The sequence below is a fragment of the Dendrobium catenatum genome, unplaced genomic scaffold (assembly GCF_001605985.2).
Source record: "Dendrobium catenatum unplaced genomic scaffold, ASM160598v2 original_scaffold_117459, whole genome shotgun sequence".
NCBI classification, from domain to species: domain Eukaryota; kingdom Viridiplantae; phylum Streptophyta; class Magnoliopsida; order Asparagales; family Orchidaceae; genus Dendrobium; species Dendrobium catenatum.
In genome coordinates, this window is record NW_021435894.1 from 253,881 (window position 1) to 272,801 (window position 18,921).

The 18,921-nt window shown below is 36.3% G+C and overlaps 1 protein-coding gene across 1 annotated transcript; it reads left to right on the plus strand.

Annotated features, from left to right (window-relative positions):
* The first annotated feature begins 1,601 nt into the window (after positions 1-1,601).
* Positions 1,602-18,845, plus strand: LOC110094210 (AP2-like ethylene-responsive transcription factor AIL1). Its single transcript, XM_020819386.2, has 9 exons — positions 1,602-2,009; positions 11,040-11,472; positions 11,566-11,648; positions 11,899-11,907; positions 12,004-12,092; positions 12,212-12,285; positions 16,788-16,838; positions 17,028-17,104; positions 18,386-18,845. Exons 1-9 carry the CDS (start codon positions 1,829-1,831, stop codon positions 18,682-18,684), a joined length of 1,296 nt encoding a protein of 431 aa, XP_020675045.1. The 5' UTR covers positions 1,602-1,828; the 3' UTR covers positions 18,685-18,845.
* The last annotated feature ends 76 nt before the right edge of the window (positions 18,846-18,921 follow it).

An 18,921-nucleotide genomic window follows, 5' to 3' on the forward strand; every position in this document is an offset into this window, starting at 1 on the left:
TTAATATTTAAATTAGTTAGTTTATATTAGCAATAATTATTTAATTTAGTTAATTTAATTAATTTAGTTTAGTTTGATAAGAAATTATTATTATTTCCCATAATATTTTAAATTCCACTCGAAAATTGTCAGGAATTCATCATATTCCACCATTCATCTATGTCAGAAATATTTCATCGAAAATTCGCCATAAATTAGTCCTTCAGAAGCTTGATGCAAATGCATTCAAAAAATTCTGTCAGGAATCCACCAAAAATTCGTCGAAAATTCTGTTAGAAGTTTTGCCTGTAATTTGTGATTTTCATGTGATGCATATACACACAAAGAGTTTATTCAATTGAGTACCAGGCATGGATATTATTAGATTGATATTTAGATTAGACATTCAATGTAAATAAAATATTCTCAAATGGTCATGAGTCACCATCACTTTAATTATTATTTTTTGCTAGAACATTATTTAAAAGTTCTAGATTTCTTTCATTTTGAGATCTAAGTATATTATATATTCATCTTTGGTTGGTAGTCCTCACATTCTCTAGATCACAAAATATATTTATTACAGAATATTCATCAGTAATAGAACTCATCACTTCTCCCATATTTTGGGTGTTATTTTATTTAATGGTTTTCCAATAAGTCATCGAGGAAGTTGAGCAAAGAGTGACCCATAATGGAGTCGACCCTAAATGTTTGGTAAAGAGTATGAATCCATTAGATATTCGTCATTCTAAACTCAATATGCATTCGACCCATATGGTAAACTAGATAATCATAATCCGAAATTTCAAATCAGGTCCTTCAGGTCTTGTTAAACTATGACACTCCTAAAAAAAAACCTAAATGGTGTAGAGTTGATCGAGGCTTACTAATAGGATGTGAGTAGGTGGCCAAGTGGTGAGTTTGTGGTTGTATATTTGTTTTTAAGGGTAGGATGGGCATTTGAATTTAATTTATTAGGATTCTCAATTTTATTTTCAATATTTTATATATTTAAAAAATATTTAATTATTGATTTATCAAAACTCTTCTTATTCACCCGTGTATAAGTTGTCATAGGAGTCGCTCCTTGATATATTTTAGACTTTATTCATAGTTTACGTCCTTAAATTTTGATTATGACGTAAGTTATAATAATTTATCATTTAATATAATCATAAATATTATTATATTAATTTAGTGCACTTGACTAAAAAAATACCCTTATCGGCAAAAACCAAGCAAATCCTCTCCTTGAAGCTCACCCCCTCCGCCCAACGGACGGAGAGCCGATAGAAGGATACGATAACGATGGCACAGACTTTGAGATAACCCCTCCTCTTCTTTATCGCTGCCCCACTTTCACACCTATCGCGTCCCACCCCCACTACCCAGCGTTCAGATCCATGGTTTCCTTTTGGGTGCAACGAAATCCAGTCGATTACGAGAACCGAAAAGAAGGCCATAAAGGAACTCATAAAAGTGACACCCTCTTTGTTGACAAGTGGGCTCCGCGCGTCATTTAGCAGGTGGACCTTTGGGTGCACTGTCCACGAGAACGCCGATATTTCTCATGCATCACGTATCTTCAGGGCACAAAGTCCAATAGAGAGAGAAAGGGAGGATGTAGAGTGAGAACTGAGAAACTAGACTTTTGTTCATTATCGTCCGCTGCTGCCTTCACATATGTATAAGATGCTGCAGCAGAAGGACAAAGCCCATGATGCCTTTTCTTCATACTAGCTTTGGTATCCGTGCTCAAGATAGAGAGATATAGAGATGCAGATTTGTTTTGTTATTTCTGCCTTCTTCATTTGAATATCTTCTTTTCTTCTCAACTTATTGCTCAATGGAAGACAAGAGTTGGCTGGGCTTCTCTCTATCTAGTTCGAACTTTTCGAATGATCAGCACAGCCATGAAGGAGGAGGAGGAGGAGGAGGAGGAGGAAGAGAAGCTCCTTCTTCTCATGGACATCTCTATGCTCTTCCTCTGCTTTCTGATGGATCTGTCTGTACTCTTTTGGAGCAAGGTACTTCATAAATATGTGGCTTTAAGCTTAAAATTTTTAATTTTTAAACTAGAAAGCTGTTTTAAGAAGCAATAAAAATGCAGTTCCAAACGGAGCCTTAATCTTGCATGCATCTTTGTACTACAGGGGGTCTGGCTAGCTGTTAACTGCTCTTTTTTAATTAGGTTGGTGGGTAGATTGGGAACAAATTGAGCTTGTTTGTGTTAAAAATGTCTTTTTTTGTTACTACTTATTAGTAATTTTTTTTAAAAAGCTCATAAGGATTTTGCTTTGATAGAGCTCTTCTTAATTAGGCTTGCTACAATGCTACGCTTTTGCTGCTGTTGCATGTTTGTTAGAATTTAGTAAACCATAGTTATGAATATGTACTTCTATTCTGATCAAGATAGTATATTTGATTATCCCCCGCATAGGACAATTTTGGCAATATTTCAACTGTTCATTCTGAAAATAGTTTGCAGCAATTTTTTCTGGTGATTTTTTTTTTTTAATATTTTGCTTGACCGCATTATTCGCGTACTGCTTGGCCAGCTAGTTTTTGTCTGTACAGAATTCTTCTATTTTCAGCGATATCATTCATAGATTCTCTTGTCGCAAGCGTAAGAGAGTTTATGCTCAATAATATTAGAGTTGCATGAAACTCCACACATATATGCACAGATAAGGGGATGCCTATTATTGATAGGAAGTATATTTTATTGGCACATTTGATGTGATATTATAATATCATATCCTAAAAAAATATCAAAATTAAGTAATAATTATACAAATAAAAAAATATGAAATGCATTTATATAATAATTAGTTTTATTTTAATTGCTCGTAAAATTAGGAATATATTTAATTTTACTAAAAAAATATGTTATTGAATTAGAAGAAATTGTGACATGATATTCTAGATTATTAGTTTGATGTTGAAATAATTGATTCTTAAAAAAAAAAATAAACATTATAAAAAATCGTAGTAGAATTGCGGAAAGTAAAAAATAAAATTATTGTTATATAGATATTAAGTTATAATATATTTTAAAATAAAAAATGAGATGTCTTTAGTTATTTATAATATATAATTTTAAAGTTGAAATGATTATTTATGCATCTATCCCACAACATGTTTCTTAATGTTTTTAATTTTTTTTTTTGAAACATTAAGGTCAATTAAGAGAAACTCACACACACATTACATTCATGAGACGAACCCAAGACCTCTTGGTTGATAACTAACAGACCAATATGAATTGCGTAATGATTTTTAATTATAAATTTATATTGTGTTTGACATATGTCAGATGTTTGTACATTTCATTTCATCATTACGACATGTCAGTGCATTATATATATATATATATATACATTAATTGATTGATCATGTATTACATTATCTCAAAACAAAATTTAATTCTTTTAGAATTCATCATGATCCAATTTTTTTCTTTCCTATTGCTTAAATTGTTCATATAGTAGAACAATACTAAACTATTCACTTGAAACAAATATGATGTTGAACAGAGCTGAAGGGAGTTTCAATGGAGTTTTTGGTGAAACTCATTCCAGAGCATGCAAAGAAGCAGTGTGCATTCCTAGGATTGTAACTTTGTTGGATCTTATAATATCACCAAAAAAAAAAAATCATGTGTTCATATGAGACAAGGGATTAGTGTTGTGTGTGGCAATATTGAAAGCCTCTGCCGTGTTAGTAAAATCTTTATTGCCTTGTTCTGTATATCATATACTCCAGATTAGTACCAGAGAGCGTTTAGTTGTTGGACTAAAAATTAAAAGATGTGTTTGTTAAGACCTGATTCCATCTTTGGATATCTTTGTTGCCTTTGATTGTAATCCTTATTAAAAATATATGTTGTGTATTATTGGTAATCTATGGTTGTTAGTCTTCTGATTCAGGCTATAATTCTGGTGTTTCTCGATATTTTCGTTGTGTTCAACTTTGTGAAATTTCTTGATATTTTGAATCAATAGCTGTGAGTGTATGTGAATCAGTTTGATTTAAATTATTAATCAAAGGAGAGCCCTTCTGCAAGTGCATCTCATCTCTCGTGCCTAGGAATCTTTACAGCGCTACTCCCCTCTTCGACAGTAGAAATTATTCTGTGCGGAGATTGGAAGCAGAACGCTGTCCGGAGATCAACTAGAATGTGCTATGCCATACCTATCCTTTTGTTGCTAGAACCAGAAAGAATATCCAAAATTACAAGCTGGATAGGCGTTCATCTTGTTATGGATGCTCTTGCCGTCGGTAAAATTTCACTAAACTTTGTGAAAATACGAGTTCAGGTTAAAAATGGGGTTCTTTGCTTGAAGAAGTTTTAATCATTGTGGATGGGATTTCACAGCTTTAAGGTGGTTTATGACTGGTCTGTGGTTTGCATTGGCTGTGGCACTTTTACTCATCCATAACCTATGCCCAACAATGCCTTCAGAGCTACCAAAAAAACCCTCTCCTGCTGCTCAACCAAGGGTTCGAAATAGGAGCTATAAACCTTCTATGCATAGTTATCCAAATGTGTTGGGGATGCGAGAGTAAAACATCACAATGAAATAAACAAGAAAGTAAAAATAACGAAAAGTAGGGAAAAATTTATGAAGCCATATTGCATCAAGAAAATCACTATAAAAGTTTAAGATAAATAAGTACTCTCTCTATCTCATTGCTTCTGTTTTCACAACACCGTTTTCATTGTTTACAAATAGGAAATATAAGATAAAACAAGTTATATCTATCAAGGGACGTAAGAAAGAAAATTGTCCAATCACTCTTGTAGCGCTACAACGCTAATTTGGAGCACTGTGGCGCTCAAACATCTGTCTGATGATGCTGCGATGCTCAAACTTGCAGCGCTGTGGTATCAAATCTAAAGCGTTGTGGTGTTCTGCTCTCTGTCGATCAGCATCAGGGTGCTAGGGTATACAGTGACGAGCGTTGGATGAATTTTTTTTTTGTAAGTGGGTAAACCCACCGCATCCCTTAAAAAGCACGATAAACTTAAGGTCTGAAGCAACAAAACAACCTAATTTATCAATATAATCAGATTTCACACAACAAAATGCTGCTAGTTCTACCCCTCCCAAGCCTCTATGGCTCTACACATGCACCAACTCAAGCTCCCTGAACATGGAGAGAGACTCCCATTCAATCCCACATGTACTGCTTCATATGGGATCAATGTCACCTTGCCAACATCTCTTATAATACTCTCAACAACAACCATTCCAAATGTTAACTTGCCAGGCAAAACAAAAGCCTTAGCACTACCTTACTCTCCATCCTTAAAATGTTAAAATTATATTATTTTCATATTTATATTAAAATTAATAATATTTAATTTAATTAATTTAATTTACCAAAATGAATAATTTTAAATATTTATAATAATTATTTTTTAGAAAAATTTAAATTCCCTCAGAAATCCGTTGGAAATATTCCTCTGGAAAAATAGTCGGAAATCCGATAGAAATTCCATCCGAATTTCTAACGGATTTATTAATTTCCTTTGAAAATTTCATCGGAATCAGTATTTTTCCTGTAGTATGGAAGCACTTTCTTCCAAATTTTTTTTTTCTATAATATTATGATGTAAATAAATTATAAGAATACAAATAAAATTTACACTGGTCATCATCCTTATATATGTTGTGTGTGGAGAGAGGTGACTATACTTCCATACTGAAATCATGATTCTATTTATCCAGCTCATCCTTCTTAAATTACCTTGGATTCTCCACTATGATAGTGGCTTTGCTTAGCCCACCTTGTTCTTGCCAATCCATATAGGCCTCTTCTAAGATTTGCGGATTTGCCAATATTGGTGAACATATCATGCAAGCATGTTTAGTAGTGTCACCCAATGTTCCTCCTGATCGGATCATGATGTTGGGGAGCTGTTAGAATTTCTTTTACTATACAAAAATAATTTAGCATTACCTCATAGTTATGAAATTTTAGGATAAAAGATTTAAAACACAAAATCAAAAGAATAGTTTATTAACAATACAAATTATGTCAAATTTGTTAAACTAAAGATCAAGAAAAATTATAAGGATTTTTTTTTTCAAATATAATATTATTATTCTATTGTTATGGTTGGCTAATACTAAAAATAATTAACCATGTAAAGACAATCATATTGAGCCTAACATGTCACCATCATTCTTGTTGCGTCCGGGAGTATTCGCGGCGATAGAGAAATATAAAGTTTATCGTCTTAGCATTGTACGAAAATCCGGCACGCAATCAGATAAGAGAGAGGGTCTAGCATTTATGAGACACCAAGTTTTTTACGTGGAAAACCCCTAAAAAGGGGGAAAAACCACGGGGCCTAGCCCAGTTTGAATGAATCCACTAGTATTGCAGTCAATTACAAATGAGGCCCTTCCTTGGGAGAAGGCCTTAGCTTGATGTACATTTTATAGAGTACATTATATGATATGAATACAAAGAATCACTATTGACATGTTCGTTTGGTCGGGAGGACCGTAGTCGGCGGGCGACAGAGGTCGGAGGGCTTGTAGTCGGTGGGCGATGTAAGTCAGGAGGATCGTAGTCGGCTGGCGAAAGAGGTCGGAAGGACTGTAGTCGGCGGGCGACTTAAGTCAAGATGACCGTAGTCGACGGGCGACAGAGGTCGGAAAGACTGTAGTCGGTGGGCGGCGTAAGTCAGAAGGACCGTAGTTGGCTGGCGAGGGAGGTCGGAAGGGCTGTAGTCGGCGGGCGACGTAAGTCAGGAGGACCGTAGTCGGCGGGCGATAGAGGTCGGAAAGACTGTAGTCGGAGGGCGACATAACTCAGGAGGACCGTAGTCGGCGGGCGACGGAGGTCGGAAAGACTGTAGTCTGACGACGAAGATCAAAAGGACAGCGTCAGGTAGAAGTCCAACAATGGAAAGAAATCCATCTTCGCGTAGACGTCCAGCGATGTCCGATAACCGGTACAAATCCGGCGTAGGGTAGAAACTTGGCGAAGAGTGAAGGTCCGACGTCGGGTCAGACTCTACCCGACGTCTGTTGGTGGCAAAGGAGAACTCCGGCTTCACTTGGGCGGAGTTTAAGCGTCAGGAGGGAACTCTGTTGCAAATTGGGAAGAATTTCAGCATCACGTGGAAGTTGGGCAGAATTCCTGCGTTCTCCCGAATATCACGCAGAATCCCGACGTGTTCGGGCGGCAGGACGAACTCCGGCGGTGGTCGAGGAGGAGAGGATTCTCCCTTTCCCCTTTTTCTTCTTCTTTCCTTCTTCTGTCTCTTCACTTGAGTCCCTCTTGTGAAGAATGAGGGCTCTACTTATAGTTTTTCTGGAGTGGCATGACTTGTAAATATGTGTGAGATCAGGGGCGAACAGGGAGTGGTTGAATGGACGGCTGATATTGAATCCTTTGATCATACACCTTTCGTCAGTCATTTGAAGGCCTTAGTGATGTCGGAATCCGGCGATCTTGGGCTCGTTGGATTCGTCTCGTCGAGCCGTTCGATTCGACTATAAGCTCGCCAAAATCGGAGACCGTTTGGTAACTCAAATTGTGGTTCAAACCTTCTAACAGTGCTTTAGGTCCTTGATTTGGACTCATTTGGGCTCGGATTGAGTCAAATTTGGTGTCGTTGGGTTCGTATTTCCGAGACACTCAGTTTGACTATAAGTTTGCTGAAATCAAAGTTCAGGTGCTCCCGGATTTAATTTTTGAAGTTTCCAACTTGATTTTTGCCTCGAGATTCATGCTCGATCAAGATAATTCTTTGATAACGTATCAATTCTCAATTTATTCCTTGTTCATGCTTTGTGCAGTATGCAGAGTAGTTTGGTCATTTGAGTTTTGATTGGGGTTGTAGGCTGGCTTTGCATATAGGATATGATTGTATATAGAAAATCCTTCATATGGTGGTGGTGGGAAAGAAATTTTATGAATGCAATGGTGTGTCTATGCACCAGGTCGGGATGAGTAGAACGGTGAACTAGGAACTGATGTTATGGTTTAGTGGTAGTGTTGGTGGTGTTGGTGGTATTGGTGGGTGTTATTAGAGCCGTAGGATTTTCTTTATTATATATATTTTGTAGATGACGTGTTAGCTCACGGTTGGCTTATTTGTCTTGAGCAGTACCTAGCTGAGTCTATATATAATAGCTGGTATTATCTCTGCAATAGAGATAAAAAGATTTATCATTTCCTTCTTCTCTGTTTACCTTTCGTGCCTTCTTGTTCTTCTTTTCTCCTAATTTCTACAGCTGTACCTTGAGTTGTAGTGATATCATCATTGCTAGAGTTGAGTTTGTTGTGATAGTTGTGGTAGTGTAATGTGTCTTCTTTTGCCTATAGCTTATATTTCATGGATTTCTCCTTGTGCTCTTCTCATCCAATAGAAGATATTTTACAAAACCTTTTGAAATAAATATTTCAAGTGAAAACACATATCCTAGGCTAGGAGTTTGCTTATTTCAGAAGTCGAGAATTATCCAGATTAATCATGCTATTAATTTTGATCACTATAATGGAATAACATCATGAAATATTTGCATGGAAAATTAATTTGTTAGGAAAGGATTAGGACAAACAATAAAAATCTCCCATATTATGAACACAAAGATTTGTGCATGGGATAAATGCCAACAAATTTCATTTAAATTTAAATTGCTATCAAATTTAGAGTGCATATATATAGGTAAATAAGCATATAAATTTATAGATTACTCTAGATCGAGTGCATAGCTAGAGTAATCTAGAAATAACAAATTTTAGTTATATAGTGCTTAAATTTTTTTTTCATGGTGGCAGAGTGAAACACTACAGGAAAATCACCCATTTCCGGCGGCCTTTTCCGGCGGTTTTGTAGTTTTCCGGCGGTTTAATTACCGCCGGTAAAAACGGCGTAGGAAAATGAATTCCGGCGGTTTTTTCCGGCGGCAATTTCGTCCGGCGGCTTACCGGCGGAAAATTTTGTAGGAAATAAGCCGTCAAAAACCGCCGGAAATCCGCCGGAAAACTGACTGCCGGAAAGCCGCCGAAAAATTCCGCCGGTAATAAGTGATTTTCCTGTAGTGAAAATACTTTGCCTTCGCAATATATGAAATCTCAACACTTAAATAGATGATAAAGAAAACACCAATTTTTTTACGTGAAAAATCTTAAGAAAGGGAAAAACCACAGGGCCTTGCCTAGTCGAAACATCTCCACTAGTATTTAAATAGATTACAAAAGTCAATCCGCCCTCCAACCCGAGGACAGAGAGAATACAATGTATTGAAAAGCTTTGCCAATCTTCAAATGGGTACTTTTGGTGCAAAAGTATAGAGATAGTTGGGAAGAACTTCAACGGCGATCAAGGAGAATTACGGCGGCAGTCGAGAAGAGCTTTCACAGTGGTCGGGAAGAACTCTAGGGGTGGTCGTGAAGAATTTGACGGTGGTTGGGAAGAACTTTGACAGTAGTTGGGAAGAACTCTGGTGGTGGTCGAGAATAACTTGACAGTGGTCGAGAAGAACTCTGCTGGTGGTCGATGGCAAGAGAGCTCTCCAAATTTTCTCTTTCTCCTCCTCCCTTCCTCTCTTTTCTTTCTCCCCACTTTCTTTCACCCCCCTCCTATGTGAAGAATGGGGGCATATTTATAGTTTTTTGGGAGTGGTATGGATTGTAAATACGGAGAAGATCAAGGTCAAGTTGGGAGTGTTATGAAGAATAGCCAATTTCAACTACCCTGATCATAGACTATTGATTGTTCATTTAAGTGCCTTAATGATGTCAGATTTTGGTGATCTTGAGCTCGTTGGATTCATCTTATTGAGACGCTCAATTCAAACATAAGCATGGCATATTCGACAATCATTTAGTTATCCAATTAATGTTTTGAACCCTCCAAATTTGCTTTGGACCTTAATCTTGGGTTCATATTGTATTGATTTTGGTATTGTTGGGTTTGTCTCTTTGAGATGTTCAATTCGACTATAAGCTTGTCGAAATCAAAGTTTGGATGATTCCTATTTTAATTTCAACAGTTTTTCATGAATATGGCTCAAGATTCGTGCACGTGTCAAAAAGCATGCTTATAAGATGATTTATCTAGCGGTGCATTGTAGTCAATTTGCAAATAACAATGTGTAAGTTTGTAGAAAACTAAATTCTGATAGCATTTGCTAGCGGTATTGGAAATTTAATACCTCATTAAGAAATTTTATATAGCATTGAAGAGAAAACTCGCCATGATTCTTGAGCATTTAGGGGTACAAAATGGGTTTTTGGTTTGGGTTTGGATCCATCTCGAAAATGACCCGCCAATAACTGTCTTGACCCAAACCTGACCCAATTAGGGAAATGAGTCTCAAAACCAGGCCTGAAATCAACTTGGTTCGAGTCCAAGTCGACTCGACACTAGTTGTTGACCTGGGCAAGCGTGATTGTGAGCGCAACGAGCGTGCGACAGGGTAAGCAAGCAAACTTGCGAGTCTACGCATTCGGACTAGTGAGCTCGGGCGAGCGCTTTTGGGTGACAGCTACTACAACAAGTGAGGAGGTGGGGGTTGATTTCAGGTTTTTGGGTTGACCGGATCCAAAATTGCAATTGGGTCAGGATTTGAAAATCGAAGCCGGCCCGTTTTTCAAACAGGTTGACTCGAACCCGAAATTTTTGGGTCGGGTGTAGGACATGTCAAATATTGACACCCCTAGGAGCATGTAAGTGCATGCATTGTTATTCAAGGTAGGGCTCATTTGGATGTTTTTATATTAAAAAAAATATTACTTTGAGAGGTGAAGATTGTGCTTCACTTAATTTGTTCAATGTTGATTTCCAAACACATTCAACCGAATTATTAATTCATTGAATTTCACCATTTCTCAAAATGTGTTTTGTAATTTCAAGCAACTAAATAGGCCCTAAGATCGATCATCGATCTTTTATGAAGAGTGTAGCAGGCATTGATCCTTATAGCATTAGAGTTGTCGAATTCCAGGATTTCATAAATTATACAATCCTTGTCATCATTTCATAAATTATTTCATTCATCAAATTAAGTGTCTTTTTTTCTTATTAGATTGGAGATGTAGGAGTCACTCCGACCAAAGAATGGTTGGTCCAAAGCTGGAAAATTTCTTGGGTGGATATTCAGAGAGCTCCATTAATGAAGATAGTCAAAACACTGTTGAAACAATCTTTTACCCTCACCACCAATTCCAATCGTTTGACCAAGCTCAGAACATCAAGGCAGAATTCCTCATATCCAGTTCTAACTCCATTGACCCAATTTACAATACTGGTCTAGATGGTTCAACCTCTATATCAGAGCTCAAATCATGGCTCCGGCAGAATCCTCCACCTCCACCACCGGAGACTCAGGTGGCCCTTTCGATTCACCATGACAATAACTTCGAGGATGGCCAACATGGCACCGTAGTTTTGAAATCAGTTGCTCGTAAATCCATTGATAATGTTGGACAGAGAACCTCTAAGTATAGAGGTGTAACTAGGTGAGTTTGGTTTGAATTTTCCTATCTTTATAATTATGTGAAATTCAAATGTTTCTTTTCACTTCCTTTTGTGTTTGTGCTTTGGCATTGTAGGCATAGGTGGACAGGAAGATATGAAGCCCATTTATGGGATAATAGTTGCAGGAAAGAAGGGCAGACAAGGAAGGGAAGGCAAGGTGGATAGAAGGATTTGAAGTTTAACTGCTGCTTTTTTTTCGTATTAGGCTTCGTTTGGGACGGCTTTCTTACTCCTTCTAAAGTAGCTTTTTTTTATTAGAAAGCAGCTTTAAGAAGTAGAAAGAAAGTCATCCTAAACGAAGCCTTAGTTGTTCAAATAAGCTTTTTAATATTTTTATGAAAATAGTTTACTAACCTTCTTTTCTTTTTTTGTCATCTCATTTGTCCTTTGACGCATTAACTGGCCAGTTTACTTGGGTAAGCCTACTATCTATATACATTATTAATATATTTTATTATGTATATTAAATTTATTTAAAAACTGTGAATACTGTTTGATTATGCTTAATTTAGGTGGGTATGATAAGGAGGAAAAGGCAGCAAGAGCATATGATCTAGCTGCGCTTAAGTATTGGGGTCCAACAACTCAGATAAACTTCCCAGTATAGTTATTTTACTATTTAAGACTTTATATTTACCAGCCTTTGATTATTTTAATAGTTTTTAGTTACAAGTTAGACTCTAGACTTAATTGTCGTTTGGCCTCTTTATGTGCATATAGTTGAGTGCTTATGAAAGAGAGCTCGAAGACATGAAGAACATGACGAGACAAGAATTTGTCGCCCACTTAAGAAGGTGATATAATATTTATTTAAAAATTCAGTTCGATGTGTTTTTGTTAGGCATTATGAGTTAATAATTATCTTGATTTGTTTAATTGGGTCATTATGTTATAGTGGGTATTAAGTGTGCTTAATGGGTAGATAGTGTGTTTTTAAGAGTCATGTTATGTTATAATTGCTTCCATATATATATTTTTTAATTCAGTTTGATGTGTTTTTGTTATGCATTATATGAGCTAATAATTTAATGAGTAGTTTAATTGAGTCAGTGTGTTATAGTGAGTATCAAGTGTGCTTAATGGGTAGAAAATATTTACTTAAGAGTGTGATTATTGTTAGTAGTTAGGCTTATAAACGTGGCATTATGTTATATTCTGTTAATTATTATTTCCTGTTCGGTTCTGTATATGATCTCCTATATATAGAAGTTATGAATAGTAATGAGATAAACTTTTCTCTGTTTTACTTTCTCGGTTCTTTCCTCTTGCCCGCTTGCCCGTCAACATGGTATCAGAGCAGTGTCGGTCCTCTTGCCCGTCAACAACATAAACTTTTCTGTTTCACTTTCCCTGTTCTTTCCTCTTGCCCGTCAACAATTATGTTATAAATACTTTGGGAGTATGAGGGTGTGAATGAATGAAATAAACTTCTCAATTTAGCTCTCTTATTCTCCTTCTCAATCCCCACTTTTTGGAGTTGCTAGTGAGCTTGAAGTTGTCGGTTATCGTTGCAATCTTTCAGGATCATAAAAATTCTTAGATCTAATAGACATGCATGCATGGTTCTATTTGTTCATGATTTTATTTTAAGAATAACAATTAGATATTTTATAACTAAACGTTGGGCATAAGGTTAGTTACAGAAAAATTTCATGGTGACTTAGTGAATATTTAGTTTAGAGAAGGCCACAAGCTACATCAAGCAAAGTTTTCTTTTATTATATAGAGAATGCTAAGCATATGTATGTAGGTGTGTGGATTGAGGCAAAATGAGAAATCACGAGTTATTTGTATTAGAAATGTGTTGCCAGGACAATAAATTTTTATTTGGGGGATTTACATATACATAACACTCAAAATTATCTTATTTACATATTTAATTGCTAAAACTTATTATTTATCTATTATATCACTGTTGATGCTTGTTGCGGGCTAGAATATACGTGACAATAGAGTTAAATTTTTGCGCTTAGCATTGTACGAATATCCAGCTCATACACAAATAACACAAGATGTTTTTACATGGAAAATCCTGGAAAGGGGAAAAAACACGGGGCCTGACCCAGTCTGAAATGATTCAACTAGTGTTTGGGTAGATTACAATGGGTTGACTCGTCCCTGAGGGTGATCAGATTACAAATGTCAACCATTTGGTTGAAATCTAGTGACAAACGGGGATGAAAGTACAGTGTCACTTGGTGAACTGGCAGAAGTCTGGTGCTACATGAAAATTCGGGCGTCAAGTGATGGTCTGGCAGAACTCTAGGTTTACTCTGGGCCTCAAGTGGTGGTCTAGCGGAGCTCAGGGCCTCAAGTGGTGGTTCGACAGAACAACGCCGTCTGGCGGTGGTTAGTGGAACTCAGGCGGTGGTCAAGGAGGAGCAAGGAGGCAAGAGCGATCTTCAATCTCTCTCTTAAGTCCTTTGGCTGGGGGGGGGGGGGGTCCCTTTTCAAGAGGGAGTAGGGGTCTATTTATAGATTTCCTAGAGTTGCATAGCCCGTAAATAGGAGGATCAAGGGCAAATGGGGAGTGGTTTGGATGGACGGCCGATATTGAATCCCTTGATCATGTACCGTTTGATGGACATTTAAATGTCTTAATGATGTCGGAATTCGGTGATCTTAGGCTCGTTGTATTCGTCTCGTCGAGCTGCTAAATTTGAATATAAGTATGTCATGTTTAGAAACCGTTTGGTAATCCAAATTGTGGTTCAAACCTTCCAACAGTGCTTCAGGTCCTCCATTTGGACCCATTTGGGCTCAGATGGAGTTGGATTTGGTGTCGTTGGGTTCATATTTCTGAGATGTTCAGCTTAACTATAAGTTTGATGAAATCAAATTTCGGATGGTCCCAATTTTAATTTTGAAAGTTTCCAATTTTATTTTCCCTTTGATGATGTATGAATGTTATCTCTCGCTTGCGAAAAAAGTGGGTAAGAAAGTTACAATGGGATCTCATTACAAAGGCCATTGATGGGGTAGTGGTGTGTGTAGAGAGGAATTCGTGACAAGATCTCTTTGGAGGAAGGACATTGATTGGACTAGGGACTTGTGCAGTCTTGAAACACTTGACGATGAAGAAGAAGAGCAAGTCACGATGAAATCTCCTCAGAGAGATCATCGTCATAAATGACAACGTTTGCACTCAAGTTGCAACATGATCTTGTTGGGAGGGAAGGGCATCGATACGAAGTTTAGAAGGTAATTTTTTATGTTAAAAAATTAAGTGGTATTTGAATAAATAGTAAATTTTAAGCGTCAAATATATATAAATATGATAGTTTTGAGTGTCATGTAGATAGACCTTAATTTTTTTGGTCATACCATCAATGCACTTTGAAAAACATGATTAAAAATATATGACCACACTTGTTTTGTAAAGTCTATTAATGTGATATTTAGTCACATTGTGTAAAGAAGTATGAACATAGCTTATGTGTTATAGTGTGTTTTTTATGTGAAACATACACATGCACAAGAATTGATTTGAAAATTAATAACAATTTGAACTTTACCTTACTAGTGGAAAACTTATGCTTCACCAAGTAATGATTTTGGAATTTGTCGTTACAAGATTAAGTAAAAGTAAACGATTACAACGGAGATTAACGAAGTCCTTGCAACCGATTAGCAAAAGTAAGTAGATAAACTAATGGCGATGAAACAATAATCCATGGTGCAAAATCAAGACATTTTCACCTTGACTTCCTTCTCTCTTACTTGTAGTGGGTTTAGCGGAGAAAGGATAGAAGCAAACCAAGTGATGTTACCACAAGACAAGTGATGCATAAGGCCTATCCGCTGGAGAAGTAGCCGGAGAAGGAGATGATGAACCAATGTCCCTTTGGTCTTTGTTCATCAATCGTCTCGGTGAGTTGGAAGAGTATGCGAGCAATGTAACTTTCTACTGAGTTGTCGTACTCCCAAATTGGATCAAAGAAAGGAGATAATAAAATATCAACTTCTCCTTGATCGTCGTAGGCGAACCCGTGGTTGATCTCAGATCGGCCAGGCATGCTTGCTTGAGATGGTAGGAGTAGACAAGTAGGGAAGGAGGGGGGGAGAAGAAGTAAGTAGGGATTGAGGGAGAAGAAGGGCGGCGGGTTGGTGATGGGTAGGCTGGCGGCTTGAGGGAGAGGGATGGGGTTGGGATTAGGGTTAGGGGAATTTAATTAGGTGGGAATTAATTTCAGGTTTTAAGTGGAATTGGAGGGAAATTGAATTTGAAATTAAATTCGAAATTCAAATAGGTCTTGGGTGTAAATAGAAAAAAAACAATTTAAAAGCCCATTAAAGGGGCCTGCTGCATGATGGGGGGAGAGGGATTTATGGGAGTAATTAGAATAGCTTCATAATTGGTCTTTCTAATTTATGAAGAGAATAAATCAATCCAATCTAATTTAAAAATAAATTGAATTAGATTCATGACTTTCCTAATATGGCTTTCTAATTTATGAAACTATTTGAAAATTCAAAATTTGAATTTCAAATGGTTAAGAATAATATCCCAAATCATTTAAGCTCTTTAGGTAAGTAATAATGAGGCATTGACTCCTCTCATTCATGGGGTGGAAAACAGGTGGCCGGTGGTGGGCTTGGGGTTTGGGCGTGAGATTTGTGGTGGAACCAATTGGGGGGTCGGGTCCGGGTGGTAGGGAAGAGAGAGAGATGTGCAGAGGCCAGTGGTTTTGAGGTGGTGGCTAGTAATGGAAAATGAAGGGTGGTGGTGGGGTAGTAAGCCTGTGGTGGTAGGGGAAGAGGGGAGAGTTGGAAGGGTTAAGAGATAAAAGAACTAGAGCCGCGAACCTTGGAATCCACCAAAGGTAGACGAGCGTCTCTCCTCTCAAGAACTCAAAAAGAGATCTAAAACAAAAGAGTTGAAATTTTGTTTCAATAATCATTCATCATCCTTTTACAAAGCATAAGGCCACTATATATATAGGCCTCCAACATAAATAAAAGAAAAGTACACAAATGCCCTTACAACTACAATAAGAACACTCCCCACAAGGGTAAACTTGGAAAAACTGAAAATAAAATAAATAAAACACATCAAAAGTAAAGACTCTGAATCGTAGCCGTCGATCTACAAATTTTTCGCCGGTACACATGTCGGAATCTCTGAGCGATGTCCTCATCAGTTTTGACATGCAATTATGAATGGATACTGTACATTTGTAGAGACATGCAAAGGATGGAAGTTATTACATTATTGTTGTCTATTGGAAGTTTGATCTGCATTTGATTGCATTTATGTGTGTTTTACAGCAAATGATTTCTTTTATTTTGATTGCAGGACAAGCAGTGGGTTTTCCAGGGGTGCTTCTATCTACAGAGGAGTGACAAGGTTCCCTGAGAAAAATTTATCTACTTTTAAGGGCCCATTTGGTTGCTTATAATATAAGTAGAAATTAATTGTCTTTTGGAAAATAATAATTTTATTTTCACTTATGTTGGTCCCTAAATAAAAGTTCAAATTATCAGATTTTGATTTTATGTTATTTTTTTTGAAACACTTTTGCATAATTACTCTTAGGCATCACCAGCATGGAAGATGGCAAGCAAGGATAGGGAGGGTTGCTGGCAACAAGGACTTGTACCTTGGAACATTCAGTAAGTTTCTTCAAGCTATCAGCACTAACTATATAGTTACTATGAATAGCTCTAACTCTATATTTATTACAAACATGTCCCTTCTGTGAAAATATTAATCATAAATTGCTTGAAAAATGTTGACAAGTGTTAAATTTTTAGGTTTTGTTTGGGACGTTTTTTTTTCCTGCTTCTTAAAATAGTTTTTTAGTACAAAAATTTTCATTTTTATACTAGAAAGTTGTTTTAAGAAGCAATAAGAAAGTCATCACAAATGAAATCTTAGTCACGAAAAAATTTTATTTTTACATGTTTGTTCACAAAATGCATGTAACTTCTAGTCCTATTTTTACAAATTTGTGGGTAAATATTATAATTTTTTTAGTCACCTAAGTAATAATCCATAAATTTAAGATATTGTGTCCACTTGCTAATAATGAAGAGTATGACTGAAAGGTACTTTTAGTGACTAAATTTAAAGAAGTGTCACTAAATTTAATAAAAAATCTTCTTAGTCATGGGAAAAATGTGACCTCTAATAGATGATATTTAGGTTTTGTTTGGGACGGTTTTCTTATTGCTTCTTAAATCAACCTTTTAGTATAAAAATTAAAAAATTTGTACTAAAAAATTAGTTTAAGAAGTGGTTAGAAATTCACATTTTACTAGTGATGGTTGCTTCCAGGTCTATTACTCTCTTTTGATAGCATTGTGTTGGGAGATTTTTTAGTGGACTTGCTTATTAGTGTTAATTATGCAGATTAGTGGACTTGCTTTCTAAAATAATATTTAATATCAAAAATTTTTTAAAGTCTTTATCGAGAAAAAATAGTGATCAAAAGTTATCCCAAATGAAGCTTAAGGATTCGTTTGAGACAGCTTTTTTACTGCTTATTATCAAAACAATTTTTTAGTAAAAAAATAAAATTTTTTACTAGAAAACTGCGTTAAAAAGCAGTAAGAAAATTGTCTCAAATAAAGCCTAAGACTTCGTTTGAGATGATGTTCTTATTGATTTCTAAAGTATTTTTCTAGTAAGATTTTATTTGGGATAATTTTCTTATTGCTTTCTAGTTAAAAAAATTTTGAAGCCTTAAACTAAAAAATAGTGATCAAAAGCTATCCCAAATAAAGCTTAAATTTTTCATCTTCAATTGTCTTTATACTCTAAAACATTATTCATTTTGTTATTTATCATGTGTTAGTATTTAGTAATATCCATATTTTCTATTAAAATTGCTTTGAGACCAATTATGTGAATTGCAAGCGAAAGCTAAAGTAGTTTCTCAATTGGTCAATCAGGCACTCAAGAGGAAGCTGCAGAAGCATACGACATCGCCGCCATCAAATTTCGCGGCACGGGTGCGGTGACAAACTTCGACATTAGCAGATACGACGTCAACCGAATATGCTCGAGTTCCAGCCTCTTCTGCGGCAATCTGCTTCGACGATCCGGAGCCGATACCATGGAAGCCATGGCTACCATTTGTTCGAGCTCTGAATGTGAACAAATCCCTGAAACTCCTGGTGGTTCAGATGACAACAGGAGCGAGTTCTCAGTGTTTCCTCAATCTTTGTTTGGGGTTCCAGTGATTCTATAAGGTGGTTCTTTTATGTAATAATGGGTGGGGAGATTGTTATTAATGTAAAGATACAAGTGTTAAGTTCCTGTTATTGATGTGCAAATGGTAATGGTTTTTTTTTTTTTTTTTGTGTAAAGTTTGATATAAGGTGAACATGAAAAACTTAAATTGAATATGTTACTGCAAGTCATTTTGTCTGGTTTAATGTATAGTAGGTTGTCATGTTACATGGCTATAATTTTTTTTATTAAAATG